Raw genomic sequence first — 20,083 nt, 5'->3', positions numbered from 1 at the left:
AGGTTTTTGGCTTGGTAAGTCACCAGCTAGAACTGACAGCGTGTCCTGGATGGGCAGTTTTGTGCATCTGGACTACTGAACTCCTTGCAAAGGGCATCCTGGTTTTCGATGGAAAGTGGTGGATGCAGCACCTCCCTCCTCTATCTGGAGGAGCGCTCCCCGCGAGGCCACAGGCTCGAAGCCTCTCCGAAACGGGCCCAAATCGCCCCGGTTCCGTTAAAACCGGCCGGCCGCCTCCTTCCCCCCGCCTTTCCCTCAGGGCCTCCCTCCCCGCGCCGACCCCTCCCTCCCGGATCTAAGCCCCGCCCCCGGGGCGCTTTAACCACGCCTCCTCGGGGGCGGGGCGCTGCCCTCGCTGGCCACACCCCCTGGCGGGCGGCCGTTACGCCGTGACGCAGGGGGGCGGGGCGAGCGCTGCCCGGTCTTCCTCCTGCCCTCCCCGCGCCCCCCCCCCCTCTCCTCCCCCGCGCCGCCGGTGACCGAGCGGCGCAGCCGCCGCCAGCGCCGCCGCCAGGGCCCGCGGGAGCAGCCGGCGCCGCCGCCGGCCATGGTGGCCCGCCCGCCGCCGCGGGGGCAGGCGCAGGAGCCGGGGCAGGCTCGGCGGCGGCCGCCGCCGCCATCGCGCGCGGGGGCCGCGGGACTATGAAGGATGGAGGCGGACGAGGTGACCATCCGCGAGCAGAACTTCCACAGCCAAGTGCGCGAGTACACGGTAGGTGCGGCGCCGCGCCGCCCCTGCGGCCGCGCCGGGGCCGCCCCGCGGCGGGAGGCGGGGGTCGCTGCCCCGGGCTCGGCCGCCGCCTCGCAGCGTGCAGAGGCGCGTGTCGCCAGTGAAAAACAGCCTCGTAATTCGGGTTTGTTTGCCGCGCTGTCAGCAGCCACTCGCGTGAATCGCTGCTGAGTGACCCCCTGGGCCCGGGGAGAGGCTGTCCTGCGCAGCAGAATTGCTCAATTGGGCCCCCGGTGGGTTAATCTCTTGTACGGGCTTTGAGGATCCCCATGTGGAGAACTCTTGGGTGTGACAAAATGTTGTTATATTCTGGTTTTTCTTAGCGCAAGCCTGTATGAAGGGGCATCTTATTCAAAGAGGTTTTTCTGGACTTTTCCTGAGTGAATGTGGGGTACCTTGTGAGAGCAGTGCCCAAGGGAGGGGAACTGAAGGAATAGTCTTCTTTTGGGTAAAGAAGTCATTAAACAAGGTCTTTATCTCATTGGTGATATGGAAACATACCTTTCTGTGGAAATCATGAATGTTTTCTACATCCACTTGGTTCTCTGGTGTCTATTTTTCTCTATATACATTTGTTTACACTCCAAATGCCTCTGTTAGTCTCTTGTGTGACAGAGACCCATCCTGTGTATAGGGTGCTACGTGTGGTGCTTTGCACTTTGTTAACATTTACAAGTGGAGAGTTTGCAGGAATGGCTCTGTGCAGCCTTACCAGGTATTGCTGACTACTGCTTTGAAGATTCCCCCCACACACCCCGACCTAACTTGGTGAACTTTCGTCTGTGGAGTCTTATGAAAAATCACATGTGGCATCATGAACATACATTTTTCAAGCACAGTGAATGCTTTGTTTGGACAGACAGAATATCCAGTGAGAGATTTCTTCTTCTTGAGCCTGTACCTTGACCTTTAGCTTAGTGACAGTCCCTCTCTGTTGCTGTTTTGACAGTGAGGATAATAGTAAGAACATCCTTTTGAAACCACGTGCTTACAGTTGTGTTTATTTATATGTAAAAGACAACAGGCTTTTCTGAGTGTGTAAATCGATGTCATCTACAGCTAAATAAGATCTCCTTGTCTTATGGTAGGTCCTAAAGAGCCACAGCAGGATATTGCAGGTGTGATTGCTGCATGGGCTGTTTTTTCCTGTGTGGTCAGTTTAAGCATCAAGAAGAAAGGAGATGAAGTACGTGGCTTATATGTAGTGTTAGGGTAACATTCCCTCCAGCCTTCCTGGTCTTGTGGTTATACAGTGAATATCCTTCCTTAAAATAAGCAAATAAACAGTGCGGTGCAAATCAGTTGTGCTGTGAGCAATGGGGAGTGGGTGTAATAACCCCTCTCCATATTCCCCTGCTAAATGTGCCCCTTCCTTGCTCAAGCCCAGGACTTTAATTCCATCTGCAGGCGTAGTGGGGGCAGCAGAGCTGCTAATAGAAGGATGTGAAGTTTTCTGTGTTCTCTAAGAGTGTAGGAACTTCTGCTTGCCTGTTTATACAATTAGGTCAGGTTTACGCAATCCGGCAGGATCTTAGTGCCTTTGGGACCTTTATCATTTGGCACAATCTTTGTGGAATCTTTGCTGAAAGATAAAAACAGTATCTTCATGAGAGGAGTCAAAGCAAGTTGATGCAAACTCTTCTTTTTCTCTCAATATTCTTCTTTAAATGGCTGCAGAATTTATAGATTCTGCTTTTTGAGGTTTCAAAGTTATGCTGAACTTTATTTCAATGAACTGTAATTCTGTTTTATCTGCTTTCTGAGCTGGCACGCTAGAAACTTCTCCCTAAAGTTCTGTTATATAACAGAAATCAAAAGCTCGTTATCCTTCTGCTGGCAGTGTCTGCCTCTCTGTAGGTGCCAAATTCTGATAGTTCCACTTGTGCAAGAGAAATGTTTCTGATGTGGTTATGGATAGAGCAAGGATGGTACAAGGTTTTTAATAAACCCATAGCCTACTAGTGGTGTGACCATCTCTGTGACCTAATGCAGAATCGAACTGAGGCCTTTTCATCTTTTGACCTGTCATTGGGGCTCTGTGTGGTACCTGCTCATGCAGCAGTGTTTCTGTTTGCAAGGAAGTCCTCTGGCTTGTGTTTTATCCCTGTGTTACTGATGGGAGTAACACTCTTCAAACATTTATCTGCTGGTTTTTGAGGACCCCTTGTTTGGAAGAGTTGCTTTAAAGAGAACCAACAAACACTTCAAGAATTGAAATAAGTGAAAACTCAATGTTAGAGACTAAAGACACAACTGAACCATGTTTTCTTTTGCCCCAAGTGAATGGGAGCTTGGACTTTAGTGCAACTGTGCCTGTGCTTGGTCCTAACTGAAAGGTTCATCTTTCTGAAAAACAGCTTTAGCTGGCTGCAAAATATAAGAAGATTTAAGCACTCTGTATTTGAGCAACAGTTACGCGAAAGAACTGGCACAGGCAAGGCAGTGTTTTGTTAGTCTGATACTATCTGTGATTTTTGTGTTATTGGTTTGCTTATCTTGATTCTTTGGGAGCGTGCTGAGATCCTGCATGTCTGTGAAAGATATTTAAGCTTTTGGTGAACTGCTTTTCCTAAATGTGTTGTTGTTGCATCTGTTTATACAACCTAATTATGAAGTGTTCCAGTTTCTGCTGGTGGTGTTGTGTATTGTTTACTCCAAACCATGCAAGTGCAATGATTGTTTCTGCCTTTGTGCTCCTCTGTATTTACTTTTAAGAAATATTCTAACTCTTTTTATTTTAGTTTAAGTGTTTTTTTCTGATGTATGTTTTTGAGTTTAGATGTACTTTTTATTCTTATTCTACCATTTACAGAACAAAACTTTTTGAACTTAGTACAGATATGAACTTGATAATGAGGTTTTCCTTGGCAAAATAAATGTAGGATGCTTGCATTTATAGTGTGGGGAAAGTACGGAAGAAAACAATTGCATAGCCATAAGCTTATTAGCTAAAAAAAACTGAAGAACTAGTCTAGTATATTTGGAAATGAATTAATTATACTAAACATATGAGAAAAATCAGTCCTGGCAGAATAGGTTCAAATACAAAAGAGCTATTATAACTATAATTACTTCATGCAAGACCAGGCAGACATTAGAACTGGTAAAATACGTAGTTTAATGATTAATGCTTCTGTATGAAGGACTAAGTGTTTTAGGAGGTGCTTGTTAGACTTCAGCTGCTAGATATTTGGAAGAAAAAATTCTCTATTTAATGTGGCTCCCTCTACAAGAGAGCCCCTTTAAACTATATTAAACCTTATTACTTAAACCTGTTTTTCATTCAGAGGTACTAAGTCTGTCTGCTACAGGTGATATGGTTATTTAATAGGGTGACAAATTCCATATTTAAAAATAATTTCAGACAGCTTAAAAAGGTTTAGGTAGTTGCAATTGTACGTGTGTGTCTTACATGTTTTGATTGCAAGTTCTCACTAATACCACCGAGTTTACTTTCTGTTTTCTCTGTCACTTGGAGCTTTTTTGTCCTCTTTCAGGGCACAGAGATATTCAGGATTCTTCTTCTGTATGAGCTAGTGCAGGGCTGTTACTGCTGGTGTTTGTCCCATATATGGCTGTAAACTGAGAGAGCCCATGGAGTCCCACATCCTGTTGGGAATGTGGTATTGTTCCTGACCAGTCCTGCTTCCTTAAATTTATGCCCTGGACAAAAGCTGTAGTCCTCCCAGAGCAGTGTTTGTGCCAGAAGCAATGCTGTTCAAGGACTGGGCCAGAAAGGAAGTGCTGATTAGAAGCGCTGGTGATTTTTGAGAGCAAACACTAAAATATCTTTGTTTGGATATTTGTACAAGTTTCTCTCTTACTCCATAAAACTAATGCTTTTCAGTTTTTATGTAAGCACTGAAAACTTCAGTAATGACTTGCATCTTGAGCATTTTATCTCGTGTATTTTTTCCTGCATTTCTCAGATTCTTCTATTTCCCCTTGTTTTGGAGAAGATTTGTAACAGTGGGTAAAGGAGTATTTACGGCAGTGGCTTAAAATCTAAACCTGAAAGTAGGTGCACATGTAGTTGTATATACAAAGTATTGGCATCGTGATGTCATCTACAGATGTTCTCTTGTAAACATGGTGCCGACCTCTGCTCAAAGTGATGAGTTGTCTTGTGGCTGCGAGAGGCCGAGGTCAGTCCTGGTGCAGCCAGCTGGAATCAACAGGAATCTCAAAACACTTGGCTGAGACGAGTGGCTAGAGACGCTTATTCCCCAGACAAATCAACGTTTGGAGAGTTTCACGTTTTCCATTTATATAAAAGTGTGGATGACTGAAGTATAAAAAATGTTTCTATTACAGTTCAAAATAATTCCTTTTGAGTACTGGTGCATTTATTTTTGCAGTAGCAGATGGCAAAAGGAAAGATCTATTTCATGCAAGGTACAGACATATGTTTAAGATCTTATTGTCCCGGAAAACTTAGCCTTGAGAATGACAAGGTGCAGTGAGGAGTTGAGAGACTGCGAAGGAGCTGACAGCAAGCACGTCAAGTCATTGTACGAGACCCCAGCCCTTCTGTCCCGGGTGACTTCTGTTGATTTGAGTGGCTGAACAGGTTGTATTGCTCTGTTCTTTGCCATCTGTACTGCCTCATACTTGTTATTTTACTGTGTTATAGTTGTGGTTATTTGGTAGGAAGGAAGCAGGAAGGAATGTTAGAAACTGCCAGGGAAAGGTGCTGACCCAGTGCGTCCAGGTTAAAAGACACTTTCCAGTTCAATAGCTGAGACAAATCATCAAAAAAAAAAAAAAAAAAAAGAACCAACTGTTTCTGCATCAGCACTAAATACAATATTACTGTTTTTTGGTTTGAGTTAGATTTTTTAGCTGTGTGCTTCTTTTTAATTAAAGAAAAGCATTGGAAATAAATGACAGGATTAAGCTGGAGAAGGATAATTCAGTTGTACTTATTTTGAATGTGGAAGCTTAGTTTAATTCCTTGGTCGATGTGGAGATAGGGTGAGGCTGGAGTTAAATCTTCTGAAAATGCTGCACAAGTCGCCTTGCACTTGGTTTTTTGTCAGGTGCACTTGTTTTTTTTTTGTGTCAGGTGCTATATGTGGGGTGCCCTAACTGGGTGAATATAGCCAGTATCGGGGTCGTATCTACTTACCACATGTAGCGACTGATCTGTGCAACACAAAGTAATGTCAATATAATCTTGGGATGGGACCTCTCTGGTGATGGATGAGTTTTCCAGATGAGCTTCCGTAACTGTAGCCTGTATAGAACCAGCTTTTTAGCAAGCTTATGACCAATTCCTCCCTGCCCCTCTAACGCATCTGAACAAAACAGTATTAGATGGATCTAAACAAGATGTAGAGGGATATAAGTGGAAAGTAGTAGGGGTTATAATGAACATCTCAGTCTTTGCTCCGGGGATGCTCTGTGTAAGTGACTCCAAGGCAAGAGGAGTCTCTGGAGACGTTGAGGGCCGAGTGGCGAGTGTGCAGCAAAGTGGCAGGGGACGTGGTGGCAATGTTGGAGTCGGGGGACAATCAGAAGTACGTTGTCAGTGACGTGGCAGGTGAGGAGCCCAAGTCAATGTGCTGTATCCAGCGGCACCTGCACTTGAGGAGACTGTCTAAATGAAACCTCCCAACACTATTTTAAGCTTATATAAGTTATCGTTTTCTTTTAAACTGCAGTGTCTTCTCCTGCCCTTTCTTTCTCACTTCCCTTTGTGTTCGGTATTTGTTGTCATTAGGAGGGCAGCGCTAAGTCTTGCTGAGGAAGCCTTAACTTGTGTAGTGTTCTTCTAGATCAAATGACCTGGATGCTGACTTCTCTGTAAACTTTAACTCTTGAATATTAAATGGTTTATGTAACTTGTACCACAGAAGCAGGAGAGACTTGAGAAGTTGCCATTATAGATTTTATACATATAATTATTAGAAGCCTCGGTTGTTGCATCACTGTAAAGTCTGAGCGTGCAGGAGGGTAGAGATGTCCTGCAATAAGATGCTTCTGTACCTGCTTATTAGTTCATGTGAAAATTAAAATTGCTGCTTGCTTTCAGTAGCTTTCCTGTTGCCTTTTGAGGCCTAGTTTGTTCTCATGAGGGTAGTAGCAAAACTCGTGTTGACATTTCATCAGCCTAGTGTTGAGTGTGTGCTGTAATGCTGCTGACCTGCTTCTCACACAAACCTTCCTAGTGTCTTGATTAACCAAAGGTGGCAGAAGTTGTTTTTAGTTCAGTCAACACTGATGCAAGAACAACCCCGATGCATTGTGCTCTTATAATACTTGAAGCCCATTGGTAAATGGGCTTCCAAATATTTTGCTTGGTTTGAAAATACTCTTCTGGAGCCCTTTTTTCAATTGATGTGCTGATATTTCCTGCGTTTCCCCTTGGTAGCTGTATAGATAGTGGTGAGGGCTGCACATTGGGGTGAATTTTGCATATGGTGCCTGGAAGCAGCAACTGGGCTGGCTGCCCCTCTGCTTCTGACTTGGAGGGCTCTGGTTTCCAGCCTTAGGCTCCGTGATCATCACCCAAACATGCTGCTTCACTTCTCTTGTTCATCCCAAGTGTGCATTCTTCCTTGTCGTTCCCATGTCTTTTATTACTTAATTATGCTGTCTGTTTTTGACATACTTAGCTGATATAGAGACAATGCTAATGAGTATGTATTAAATTTGACAGTAATATATCTAAAATTTGTTATTTGCAGAGATATTTGACTTTATGAATAGAAGTCTGCATAATGGGGGAATTACAAAAATGTACATGCATTGTAGCTTAAACTTTTTTTTGTGGGGAAAGAAGTGAGGTGCGCTGTTTAAACGCTGAAATATATATACACATAGGAAAAGGGAGAGGATTTTAGATGCATTAAGACAACAGCAACAAAAAAATCTATCTTCTGAGATTGAGCATCTTGTGCTGGTAGCTAATATTGCCTGAAATTGTGTCAATGCAAACAGATAATGCTGAAGAATTTTGTAATTTTGTATTGATGAGGCCTCCCTCATTGGTAATCATATTATTTGGTTTAACTGTTTAAAAAAAAATGAATTATGCCATTATTTGATGTTAGAATATTTGTCATCTAGGTCAGTTGCAGTGGTGTTAATTTTAGAGGATGTTTTACATATTTTTTTTTTCCTGACTTTCTGATGTATCTTGGGACTCTCTCCTTTCTGGGCAATGCTGGACACACAGCTTGTGAAGAATAAATGATTTATGTCTCACTTGGAGTGACATCACCTGCTTTGCATATAACCTGACCTTATACCAAGATCAGATTTAGAGTAGAGGTTGAGGGTGTGTGTGTGTGTGTACATATACATACATATAAATATTTGTGCGTATGGTTGTTTTATTTTAGGTAAGGTACTATTGATACATCCCAACCACATGGAGCTGCAGTGCTTTCTTAGATGTCCGTAGGGTAATGGAGTTTCTAGATATGATTGAGGAGAACTGTTTGTCTCCACCTGTGTCTTTCCCACTCTTTCCTCCTGCCAGTTCCGCATGTAAACAGAAGCTGCTGCCAAGTAGGACAGTGGGAGGAAGCTTTCTGGCTGCTGTGTGTCATTTAAATGCACGTTTTAAATCCTGTAGCAGCCTGGGAGCAGTAATAGGTGGGTGTGCAATGCTGTGTTGTTATTCAAATTGAACCTTAGAGCAGTGCTGCTTCTCTGTAGGTAGCAATCATTCAAGCACAGCATTTGCAGTTCTGATTCTGATTCTCACATGTTCTGCAGGATGCTGCTACATGGATCAACTTCTGCCTTCTCTTGCCTCTGTGCTTTTTCTTTGCTATTTAGGGAAAACGACCCATGCAGGCAGAACTGCAGGCAGGAGAGAGATTCTGCAGTATGTGCATAGCTTCTCCCATATTTTGTGAGCAGCAGTGCTGGCTGGATGCAATAGCAGTAGTCTTTTAATTCTAGCATAGATAATACTATAAAAATCGTTCCCTTTATTCCTTGGTTCTCTGGCTTGTCTTGCTCTTTTATTTCCTATATAGCAAAGTAAAAATACTATTGACTACTGCATGACTGCTTCGCTCCTCTGCATTTACTCTCCGTAGCTGGATCACTTGGCTACTTTCTTTCTCATGTTTGAAAGTGTTAAAAGCATCTAACTTCATAAGATTAAGCTTATCAATCTTAAAACTGTTGGCAGAGGAGCTTTCTAGAGTGTTTTTATAGTTTTTTCTTTGCCCTGTGACCCATGAACCAGTGAGGAAGTCCCTGAAGGCTGGAGCAAAGTCACTGTGCTCGTGTGTGAGTGAGGGGTGAGATGGGCAGTAATCCCCTGAGTTTGCAACTGTGTCAGTGTGAGTTACCCACGAGCTGAGGCAGAGGTTCTTTTAAATGCAGGTAACAAAAGGGCAGAAATAAAAAGCTCACATTTTCATACCGGAAGGGTGTTACCAGCCTAGTCACAAAGATCATTGCTTACACTAGTACTTTTAAACACATTAATTTATGAGCTGGAGAAGGGTGTCAGTCATGAGCTGTCCAACTTTGTGTTGATCTGAGGGTAGCAGGAGTGCTGACTCCTCCTGCTTCAAGCAAGAGGGGTGTGTGTAGGGGGGAAGCTGAGCTGCTTGGGGCTTTATCCTTCTGCGTCTTGAAAATCTTGAGGGATGGAGATTGTTCAACAACAAAGTGGAACAACCTGTTCCACTACTTGACTGTCTTCTTGGGAGTTTCTTATTTCTGAACTTCTCTTTTCAAATTGTGCTTCATCCTCCTCACAGGTACCACTCTGAGGAGCCTGGCACTGTTTTTGTAATGACCTCCCTGTAAGTCCTGGGAGGCTGCCCCAGCCTCCTGGCCAGTTCTGGCAGGTTCCCCCAAAACCTCATCAAACTTCAGGTTGAGCCAGCCTAGGTACTTCAGCTTCTCAGCACAGAGCAAGTGCTCCAAAGTGCACCTTTTTCCTCAATTTCTTTCATGTTAGCTTGTGCTTTTTGAGGGTTTTCTTACTTAAAATGAAAGTGGAGCTGTAGCACTTGCAGCAGAATATAATGATTTACCAATCCAGACCATTAATTAGAGTGCTGAGGTGCTGAAGTTCATCCATGTAGACAAATTAATGTCACTTGATCTTTAGTAGCTGCCAGTGGGATAAGTACCAGGTAATTTGAGTTGGTAAGAGCTTTAATGTCAAAATCCCCCGTGCCCCTGTGGCACACACGGACTCTGGGGTCCGCGTGGTTTGTCTGCAACTCCATCCTCACCAGAGCTTGGAACTGTCTGGTGTGGATCCAAGTGTCACCGCCTTTGGAAGAGGTGGATACAGAGTTCAGTGCAGGGCACTGCTAGTCACAGCATCACTTGGCAATCCCTTTGTGTACCCTAGAGCAAAGCATAAAGCCTGTCCTTTCCCACATGAAGACCTTCAAAGGGAGATGGATTTCTTCCATTCAGAGATGCAAATGAATTACGTGCTCAAAGTCCCCAGTTATTTAGTGTCCCTGATTGAAAGGGCGTCCCTGTATCTGGCACAGAATCCCTGTGATCTGCTTTCAGTTGCTGGGTAGTGTGTGAAGAGTAAAACCAACCCTAAAAAAAAAAAAGTAAAAACTGTTCTGGTTGGCTTTTTGGGTCTAACAGTATAGAAATCTCACATTGCTCTTAACTTCCTTAGTTGTTTTTTTTTTTTCTGGGTAAAAGATGAGTGAAGCTTTGTGTATGATGTGCTTGGAATTGCCTCCTGTTTCAGGACATCTCCCTAGCTGTGTGTGTTTCTAGTGTCAAGCCTGGCATCCGTGAAGTGCAGGAAGGCTGTTGTCCCTTTCTTACCTGTGTGAAGGGCTGTGTCCAGAAAATGTGTGGGCAGCTGTTAGCTGAGCTGGAGGAGATGTGCCTCAATAGAGGCTGTGAGGGAAATAAACTCCTTGCTGTGAAGGAAATAAACTCTGTAGTGTGTGGCAATAGGTACTGGCCTGGAAGCAAGCTGCTGCTGGAGAGCCTTGGAGATCAGTATTAGAAGCTATATTGCTTGAATTGCAAGAAAATGAAGTAAAAATTCCTGACTTCTAGATGACCATCAGCTTTCTAGAAGATGTAGTCAGTGCAGAGGAGGCTTAGAACATTGCCCAGAGAGGACTGGGTTACCCCGAAATAAGAGGTGTAGTATGAAGCTCAGGTGTGGGGAATATTTTTTTGGGGGGTGGAAAGATATGATGCCCTTGAATACAAATAATGAGGTTTCGTTGTAATTGGCGAGTTCAGCAGCTGCAGAGTGGATGGATTTGGTGTAATCAGGGTGCAATTTTAGATTGCTGATGTGGTTTTTCCAGGTGAGCATATTGCAGTAATGGCAGTAAAGAAAGGCAGGGTTCATACTGTTGCCACAGGACCTTACCTGGAGCAGTGTGTACAGTCTGACGTGTGTAAGAAACACACACTGAAACTAGAACATGTACAAGTAAGGACTCTATTTTCTGCTGTACACAATATCCTGAAACAAACAAACAAAAATCTGAAGAGTAGGAACAGAGGACTGCAGTGTGACTGGAATGTGGGGTCTCTTCTGTTGCCATTCTCGGCAACACATTCCTTGTCCCCAAATTAAGTTTTAGGATGCTAGGTTTGCAGCTTCAGGAAGCTCAGCATGTGGCTGCGAACATCTCAGGATCATGGGTTTCTCTAAGTATAAATGGGGGCTGAAAGAATATTTGAGTTTGCTTGTTGGTATAAAGAACTCAGGACTTCTGAATACTGAGCTTGCATCCTAATATCCTAACAGTTTTATTCATTAGAACTTATTTCTGTGTGTTGATCCAGGAAAAACTATTTGTATTCTGTAATAAACAATCTCTATCAAATATTTAGTCTCAAAATTGTATGTATCAACTCCAGCAAAGGAGAGGGTTAATTACACCGAGGTATATAATTACACCTTATTGCTGAGTTGCAGAGTGGGTGTCATGTCAAACTAGAAATCCAGTATTTGACAGTTCATGTTACTGGGCAACTCTCCGATGCTGTGCCCTCAAAACGGGGATCTCAGCAGTGCTTTCGAAGGACAAAGTCGACCCCCGCCCTTTTTTTTTCCTTTTAAAGTACACTGCAGATATAAGTCAGCCATTTCTTTGAAAATACAAACAAGATTGTCATATTATTACCAAAAGAGCTTAACCATACCCTATTTGTACAAGAAAAAGCGTATTTCTTACAGGAACTGGATTTTTGGGCTCTTAACTTGCAAAGGCTTTTTCTGGCCCTGTATGTGATACCCAGTTTTCAAAGGTGGATGCATAAGTTCAGATGTTACTGTCTGTTAGCTTGGTCTGGTTTTCAGAGAATTGGGAACTTGTCCCCTATTGGCACTGTGACATTAACTGCTCCTGACAGCCCCGGCAGTCTGGACACCTGAGGTGGCTCCCAGTTTACCTTCATTCTCTCAGATATGAAAATACACCAGTCTGTTTCTGTTAAATCTTATTTCTGTGGCAATAATACCTGGTGAGGCAATGTGCTCTTCTCCGGTCTTACTGGTCTGGATGCGATGCATTTGCTCGGGTGTGAATGTTATAGGGGATTTATTGCCCTCCCTTTTGCAGATGGACACAGAGCTGTTAACCCTTTAGCAATATGGCAAACTATTTCAGTATTAAAAAAAAACCACAACTGGACGACAAGTGCTGCCTTCTGAGCCTGGGAAACTGCCAGTATTGTGTGTGTGAGCAAAAGGATCCTAACAGATGAGAGACAGGGAATTTCTCAGGTTGTGCAGCACGGATAGTGTTTCCTGCAGGTTTATTAAAAGAGCAGCTAGGCTCGGACGCAGCCCCGCTACCCTTCAAGTGGCAGTGAAGGTCAGAGCCGCCGGCCTTGCTGGGTGCCCTGCTTGGCCGGGCAGCTTCCGACTGACTCTAGCTCTTTACCAGACATCAGCAAGCAAGATTAGGAAGCAGTGCCGGGGGGGTTTGTTTTCCTCAAGGTTTTGCAGGATTAAAGCTAGTTGGCCGTGTGATTCCTCTCAGCCCGTCTCTGTAGCTGTTTGGGTCCTGCCTTGTTTTTCTGTTCCAGTGCTCAATTTTGGAAACAACTTTGCTGTAATGGAAAGATAAGGTGCGGCTGCTTGCTTTTCTCTTCACCAATTGATAGATTACTTCAAAACAGGATTACAGGAGCTCATCTGTAATACACAAACCTTGCATAAGAAGGAATACAAAGGGTGACAGCTTTCCCAACTCAAAGGATTTCAGCTTAAAAATGAGACAATCAGAAACAAGGTGTATTTTCTCCAGCTGGAGTTGATATAACATCTTCTGGACTCACTTAAGGGTTATTTACATGCTGGGTCCAGGCAGCTGGCTTGAGCCCTGAGCTGACACTTCAAGTGAAGGATCAGTGGCTGCCTGAGCTCTGGGCAGTGTTGACCTTCATGATTCTTTTCAAATTGGCCTTTTGATGCGGTTGATTTTCTTTCCCTCTGCTGATAAGTTGCTTTTGCATGGGAAATAAAGACACCAAGAACTTGTTTTGAAAACTCTGTCCTAACTCTAAATACTTGAACAGTTTGGATCTAGAACTGTAACCTAGTTGGCTGTTTTTCAAGAAATATTGTTTAAACTAAGAGGTTATACTCATTTAACTATGTTAATATAGAAAACATGTAAATGTCAACACTTGTTTTATAGTATGATTTTGTTGACTTATGTAAATACTACAATACCACTTCGAATTTGTTCACACATTATGTTCTGTTTATTCGTATTATAATCAAAGTTTTTCCTCCCAAGCTAACAAAGCACCTTTTTCTTTCCAGATTTGTTTTCTCCTGTTTGCTGTTCTCTACATAGTTTCCTACTTCATAATCACAAGATACAAAAGAAAAGCAGGTGAGCAGGGTCTTTTTTTTTTTTATACCTTCAAATATCAATCTATTTTTCAGGGGCAACAGGTGATTCCTGCCCCATCTGTCTCTCCCTGGAAAGCAGAACCACCTGCTCAGAGCTCAGCTCAAACCTGTTTCTCAGCCTGCAGCTCCACAGCAGCCTGGGCAGATGTGTCTCTATCCTGCAGCCTTGCCCTCCACTTGTCCCTGCCCCACAAGTTGCTGTCCCCTCCCTTGTGCCAGCTTGGGCACTTGTCTCTTCCCTGAACTGTGGCTCCCTGTCAGCTTTGGTGTTCACTGATCCTCCTCCTGGGCTTCATCTCCGTGCATGAAGCTCCTAGGGCTGCAAGCTCTGACTGAAAATGCTCATTGAGCTGTAGCCACCTGTGTTGTGATGGAGGTGCTTTCTTTAATGGCTTCGTCAATAGAACTGTGAAGACCTCAAACTGAAAACTCTTCCCAAAACTGTCTTTTTACACGAGTGGCTAAACTAATGAATAGGACAGATTCTACCTGCTGATCTTGATATGTATCTGGGATACTACAAAGTTACTGCTGTTGGGAGGTGTGGAAGAAGGGGAGGAACTGGCTCAGCAAACGCTGGTGGCAGAGATGCTTTTTGACAGTTGTTCACATGGACAAGGAAGAAATGGAAAGGAAATGCTCAGATGCTGTCATGACTTTATGAAAGCTTTGAGCATTTAGCTAGATAGACTTTATAGCCTGCTAGGATCTTCCTGGTGGCACACATTTTAATTTAAATTAGCACTTCTGGAATTCCTTTGGGAAGAATTGCTGCTCTTCCCTCAACAAGCTCTTTAGCAGAAGTAAATCACAGAAGAGCTTGACCTGGACTTGGCCTCTCAAAACACTGTGAGATTCCTGTCATGAAACAGGAACAAGAGCCCCATACCTTAGCATTTCTCAAAGTAAATTATTTGGGAAATTACATGTTTACCTCAAGATTATTGCATATTATTTATTGCATAAAACTGGAACACCTGGCTTTTTCTTAGGATTTGCCTTTTATGTTTTCTTTCATGAAAAAGCTGTGAGACTTCAAATGCTGACTAGAAAATGATTTCAAATTTGGAAAAAAGATATATGTAGAAAAATACAAAAGATATATCTGTGATTGGTTTCTGAATTAAATGCTGATATTCTGAAAGGTCAGTGTTAATTAAGAAGTGGAGAAAAATGGTCTAAAATGCCAAGTATCTGAAGGGAAACCTGGGTATCACTTTAGGAGTGGTGGTGGAATGAACAAGAAGCAGCAGTTAAATGGTCATTACTATTATGGGCCATGCTACCTTGTTTGGGGAAAAAAAATATATCATTAATGCTGAAAAATGAAAGATCTACCTAGGGGGCATTAGTTAGTATGTATCCTGCAGCTTTTTCCTGTAGCTTGTTTGCTCTGGAAGACCCGTTATTTTATTTGAATACACAGATCCAAGCCAAGTCAAATAACTTTGTATTTATATCGATTAAAAAGTGCTTAAAACTATCAAGAGAATATGAAATCATTATTTTTTTCATTAGCAGTCTTCTAAAATATTCATGCTAGTAATTTATTTTTGCTTTAGTAATCCTAAATTTTAAATTTCAGCTAAAGTTAGTCCTTCATATATGCACTTTGGCCTGAAGAAATACAACTATACGTTGAATATAATCTGCTGTAACTTGCCGTTTATTTTTTCCAGATGAACAAGAGGACGAAGACGCCATTGTTAACAGAATTTCGTATGTATAACTCCTTTGTGCACTACTGCTTTTTCCTGTTCATATGTGACTATAGACAGAGTGCTATTTGCTTCTAGATTAAAAAAATCATCCATTTTAAATATTATGGCATGTGGATTGTGCTGTTGGGGAAGCATGAGGAGAAAGCTGATCAAATGGCAATATGGATTTTGAAAGGAATGTCAAGAAGGAAGCCAATTTGATCTAGGGCTTTTCCTCGTAGGCTTGAGGATCTGATGCTAGAGGTGAAATTCAGTTCAAGGCTTGCACCCAAGTTTCCAGTTTCTAGCTCTAGATGTTTACATGTGAGGTGAGTGTTTAAGTCTTGCTGCAGTCAGTGGAGATCTTGTCAAAGGAGGCAGTGGAGCCTGGAGAACAAGTCAGCTCATCCCGACTTAGACATCTGCATTTGGGTGCCTGAACAGGGCTTTAAAATAAAAGGAGAGGGCGAAGGAAGTTAACTACTTGTCAGACCTGCTGGTCTGCCAGGGCCTCACCTTTTTTTGTTCCTCTTTAAAGCTAGATATTTATCTCTCCTGTTTTAAGTAAGTAGCTGAAGACTTGCCAAGCGTTTGTGAACTGTCACTGACCTTCCATTTACTGACTTGGACAGTTGAGTTTGCTGAATTAGGGGGACTTGCCCCTTGTGCAGCATTCCCAGCTCTCCCAGTGGGGTTGTCACCCTACTGGAAGGGGAGCTCTTCGCTCATCGCACTGATTTGCCTGGTACTCTGGGAAGGTGCTGAGCACATTGCAAACTGTTCCTTTTCCGCTGGGCTTTCCTGGCAAGCTCAAAACATGTACAGAAGTGCTTGTGTGCACTTCAGGCCTTCTCCCAATAGTATTTGAGAACAACATTGTTTTTTATGAATTTGGAATACTGATTTTTCATCAACTACTTGAGATCTGCAGAGAGAAATACACGTTTTGTTGCACTCACTCTGAAGTGTCAAAAGCTTCTAAGAGACTTCCATTAAAATTATTCAGTTTTAAAACAGCTTCCATCCCCTTCAGCTTAAGTTTTTTCATTCCTCACTTATGCACATTGATTTTCAAAAAGTCCTGTCAGGTGCATGCAGGTTGACAATGCTATATGTAGTGTAGCTGTTAGGACATTTAACAGTGATAACGATTTGAAAAAAAGGGGGAGGTTAATGGTAGTAAAAACAGCCGAACAGTCGCGCTTTGAATCACTTTAATGTGGTTTTAACATTCTGGTTTAGAATACTTGAACCTCCTTTTATATATATATATATATATATATTCTTAAATTAGTCAGACTTTAGACTTTTCATTTGTATAGTCCTATAAGAAAAATAGATTTGTAAGGACAGATTGTTAAGGAGAAGATTTCTGTGAGCGACTTGGTGACCTACTTGTTGTAGGAGGAGTCGATTTCAGTTCATCTTGTTCTGTGATTTGAAAAACTTTCAGTTTTCTTTTAGCATCAGACTAATTTGCTAAGTTTTCGCTGGTCTTGTTTTCTGAAGAACAAAGTTCTTGATGCTACAAGATGGCATTCAGTGTAAATTGCATTTAGTATCTCAAAAGCCAACTTAAGTATTTTAACAAATTCTAATTGAAAGATAATCCACTTGACCTGTTTCATCCTGTGTAATTTGTGGTAGTTAAACTAATTGTTTTTACCAAGTTCTATAAATTTGCCATTCAAAAAGCGGAATATTATGAAATTCTGGCTTCTCCTGCCCCTTTGCACCTAAGAATGGGTCATCCCCAGACACTGTCAGGTAACTTGTTTCCTCCTCCCTTGTTTGTAGCGTGTTGTTGGTGGTAACAGTGGTGCCTTTCTTTAAATTTCAGGCTGTTCTTGAGCACCTTCACTCTAGCAGTTTCCGCTGGTGCAGTCCTGCTTCTGCCCTTCTCAATAATCAGCAATGAGATCCTGCTCTCTTTTCCACAAAACTACTATATTCAGTGGTTAAATGGCTCACTAATTCATGGTTAGTACTCAGCATCTTGTCATTAAAATGAATATATTTGTTACGCAGTCCCACATACGTGTTTATTTGTTAGCTAAAAGAAAATATTTTCATTTAGGATGGCAAATGAATTGTGTGGTTTCTGGCTGGTTGGTTGTGTTGTGTGCATCTTCACTGTTCGGGGAGTGTTGTGCAGTGGTTTGCTGTGTTCATGTTTTTTTCCTGTTTTCTTGAATTGTGCATTTTTGAGGAAACTAACGTTCTCTCCTTTAAATATCAATATAGAATAAGAACTCCTGGGAACTAGTAGCTTAAATATGATCATTTTTTTTTTTCTTGTGTGTAAATCCCAGCTCCATAAGCCTGTTTGTTTATGATGCTGCATACCAGTTTATTCATACCCCATATCACAGATGACTTCAAAAATTTTTCTTTGAAGATATTTTTCTCTGATTTGCATTACTGCTTACTTTTTGCCTCTAATGCGCATTTCTGCAAAATATCTAATGTGCATGGATGGCAAAAGGATGGATTGTTGATTTGCAGGGTCTTAAAAATAAGATGACAATTTTAGAGCAGAGGGCATGTGCCTAATGTGCTGTCTTGTCTGCCGTCTTCCTGAGAGCGCTTGCAGGTTCTCTTCTCTGGGCAATAAACATGTTTTGATCCTCCTTGTGGGTGAGGAGGGACCTTTTGCTTTGCCTGGGCTGTGTAGTTTGAAGATCAGAGGGAAGGGAGGAAGGCAATGGAAACAGGATGCTCTAAGAAAACAGTCCTTGTCCTCCTCAGGAAACTTTGTGCGTGGGATCCCATGGGTTTGCATGGATATTTTGACAGCAAAAAGACAAGCAAGAAAACCCTGTGTTGGAAAATGTAACGGGCCTGTGCCCTGGGCAGCCAGGTTGAACCTGCAGGTTTCCTGTCTTAAGCAGGAGGCCCCACCATGTAGCTTCAGAGGGTGTTTCTGGGCAAGTAATTCTGTGATCAGTAAAACCTCCTGCTTAGGATGGGGTGTTGCTGATTTGACATGTCTCTTATTTTAAAATGATAAAACCAATTTTTATTTTTCAAAGGGCTTTAGCTGCTCAGAAACTTTTCACACTTGGTATTGAGAATCTGGTTCTTATTAATGAAAATTTATCAATTCTTCTGTGTTTGAAATGACTTTGGAAAAGTACAATAGTAGTAGTACAGGGAATTAAAACTATCTAGTATGTATTTCAGATGTTTTCACTCATTTTAGGTGAAAGAAACTTTGAGTTAACTTAGAAATCTGCTCTACATAAGAAGTAGGCTTCTCATAAGAAGGTCTTTAAAGTTTCCAGTGACTATCTTGTTTTGCTTTACTGTGATAGATAATGTGTCGAAATTGGCGTGTTTCGCATATAAAATATAACTTTTGTATTTCATAAGCTCAGAGCTTTGTTAGCTCCCAAGCTGCCTAGCATGGAATTAAGCCCAGCAGCCCTGTGTCCAAGTTTGGCCATGTTCTGCAGAGTTTAGGCGAGCTGTAATCACGGCCAAATTAAGACAGATTTATTGGAGTTGCTACGAGGGCTTTATAAACACTTGTACTCTTTGGGATCAGGTCTCAGGGCTGTGTTACTGCAACTTAACAGTTCAACAGAACATTAGAGTTTGTTATTTTGGGGACGGGCTCCCTCTTGTGGCACCAGCTGGGTTTGTCTGCACGTGCTCCAGTGCCCTGTAAAATCCTCTCACCTTGGTAAAAGTAACTGTGAAACATGTGCAGCCTTTGGGAATTCGTAGTGCCATCTCCAAGAGTCGAGTTTGGGAAGTGTTTGCCCCCCTCTCCATAGTTCTTCATTACGTCTGGCTCAGTCTTTACACACATTAGCTTAATGTTTTGCCAAAAAAAAAAAAAAGTTAAATTGGAAAACTTGATTGCAAACACTTCATTTTTCCTAGATATATCCATTATAAATGCTGCCCAGTGTCTCCATTACAGATTTCAATTTTAAGGGTTTTTATACCATACGACTGTTAGATTATTTGTGGCATATAGAAGATGAGAAAATTATACACTTTTAATTTTTAAAGTGAAGCAGAGAGCCCATAGCTGTGTCCAGTGTAAGTGATGTTATCCAGTGAATGGTGAACTGAGCCCAGAAATCCCTCAGACAGCAGGAGATGGTCCCTTGTGCTGATGTTGGCCATAGCCACCAGGTGGAGGTAAAACTTAATGAAACAGGACGAATAAGAAAAAAATGCTGAGAATCTGCTCTGTTTGCCAGACTGAAAGGTTTTAATTGTTTGGGTTTTTTCATTGTTTTTATGGGAGATTTCCTTAGGTATGTGAAAGAGCCCATGCAAAAAGAGCTATAGCTGCCTTTTTTTTTAATGCTGTGATCTGCAAGTGCCTCAGAATTTCATCATGCCGTCAGTTCCATAGGAATAGTCTATTTTCTTTTAATTTGATAATTTAAAATTTTTAAAATTTAATTTTTATGATAATTAAAAAAATAGGATAATAATGAGGGAGGGGAACAAGAGAATCCAGAAGTTCTGGCTTCAGAGAACCAGGTGGTGGGTAGGAAGAGCAATGGGAATTTGCTGATGTTTCTCTCAATCCTGAGTTCTCTTACGCTTTCCTTTCCCTCAAGCTGCCAGATCAGCATTATAGCACTGCCGTCCCCTCACATAACTTTTCCTGTGTGCTCCTGCTCTGTATTCAAGATTCTAAGAACTTGTGAAGAACTTGAAGACTGTGAGGGTGACAGAGCCCTGGACCAGGCTGCCCAGGGAGGTTGTGGAGTCTCCTTCTCTGGAGATCTTTAAAACCCGCTTGGACACAGCCCTGTGCTCTGGGTGTCCCTGCTGGAGCAG

At 42.3% G+C, this 20,083-nt stretch overlaps 1 protein-coding gene across 1 annotated transcript in view; it reads left to right on the top strand.

Moving 5' to 3' along the window:
• The first annotated feature begins 602 nt into the window (after positions 1-602).
• The window catches only part of LMBR1 (limb development membrane protein 1), a 61,713-nt gene continuing 42,232 nt past the window's right edge, over positions 603-20,083 (top strand). The window contains exons 1-4 of the mRNA XM_026052976.1: positions 603-712; positions 13,485-13,557; positions 15,257-15,296; positions 17,118-17,257. Coding sequence (XP_025908761.1) covers positions 650-712; positions 13,485-13,557; positions 15,257-15,296; positions 17,118-17,257 — 316 coding nt within the window. The 5' untranslated portion in view covers positions 603-649. The remainder of the gene's footprint in view (positions 713-13,484; positions 13,558-15,256; positions 15,297-17,117; positions 17,258-20,083) is intronic.

Source organism: Nothoprocta perdicaria, unplaced genomic scaffold, assembly GCF_003342845.1.
Source record: "Nothoprocta perdicaria isolate Ctin4 unplaced genomic scaffold, notPer1 scaffold_95, whole genome shotgun sequence".
In the NCBI taxonomy this organism is placed as follows: domain Eukaryota; kingdom Metazoa; phylum Chordata; class Aves; order Tinamiformes; family Tinamidae; genus Nothoprocta; species Nothoprocta perdicaria.
The sequence above is the reverse complement of the archived record's forward strand: the minus strand, read 5'-3'. Positions and strand labels throughout refer to the sequence as shown.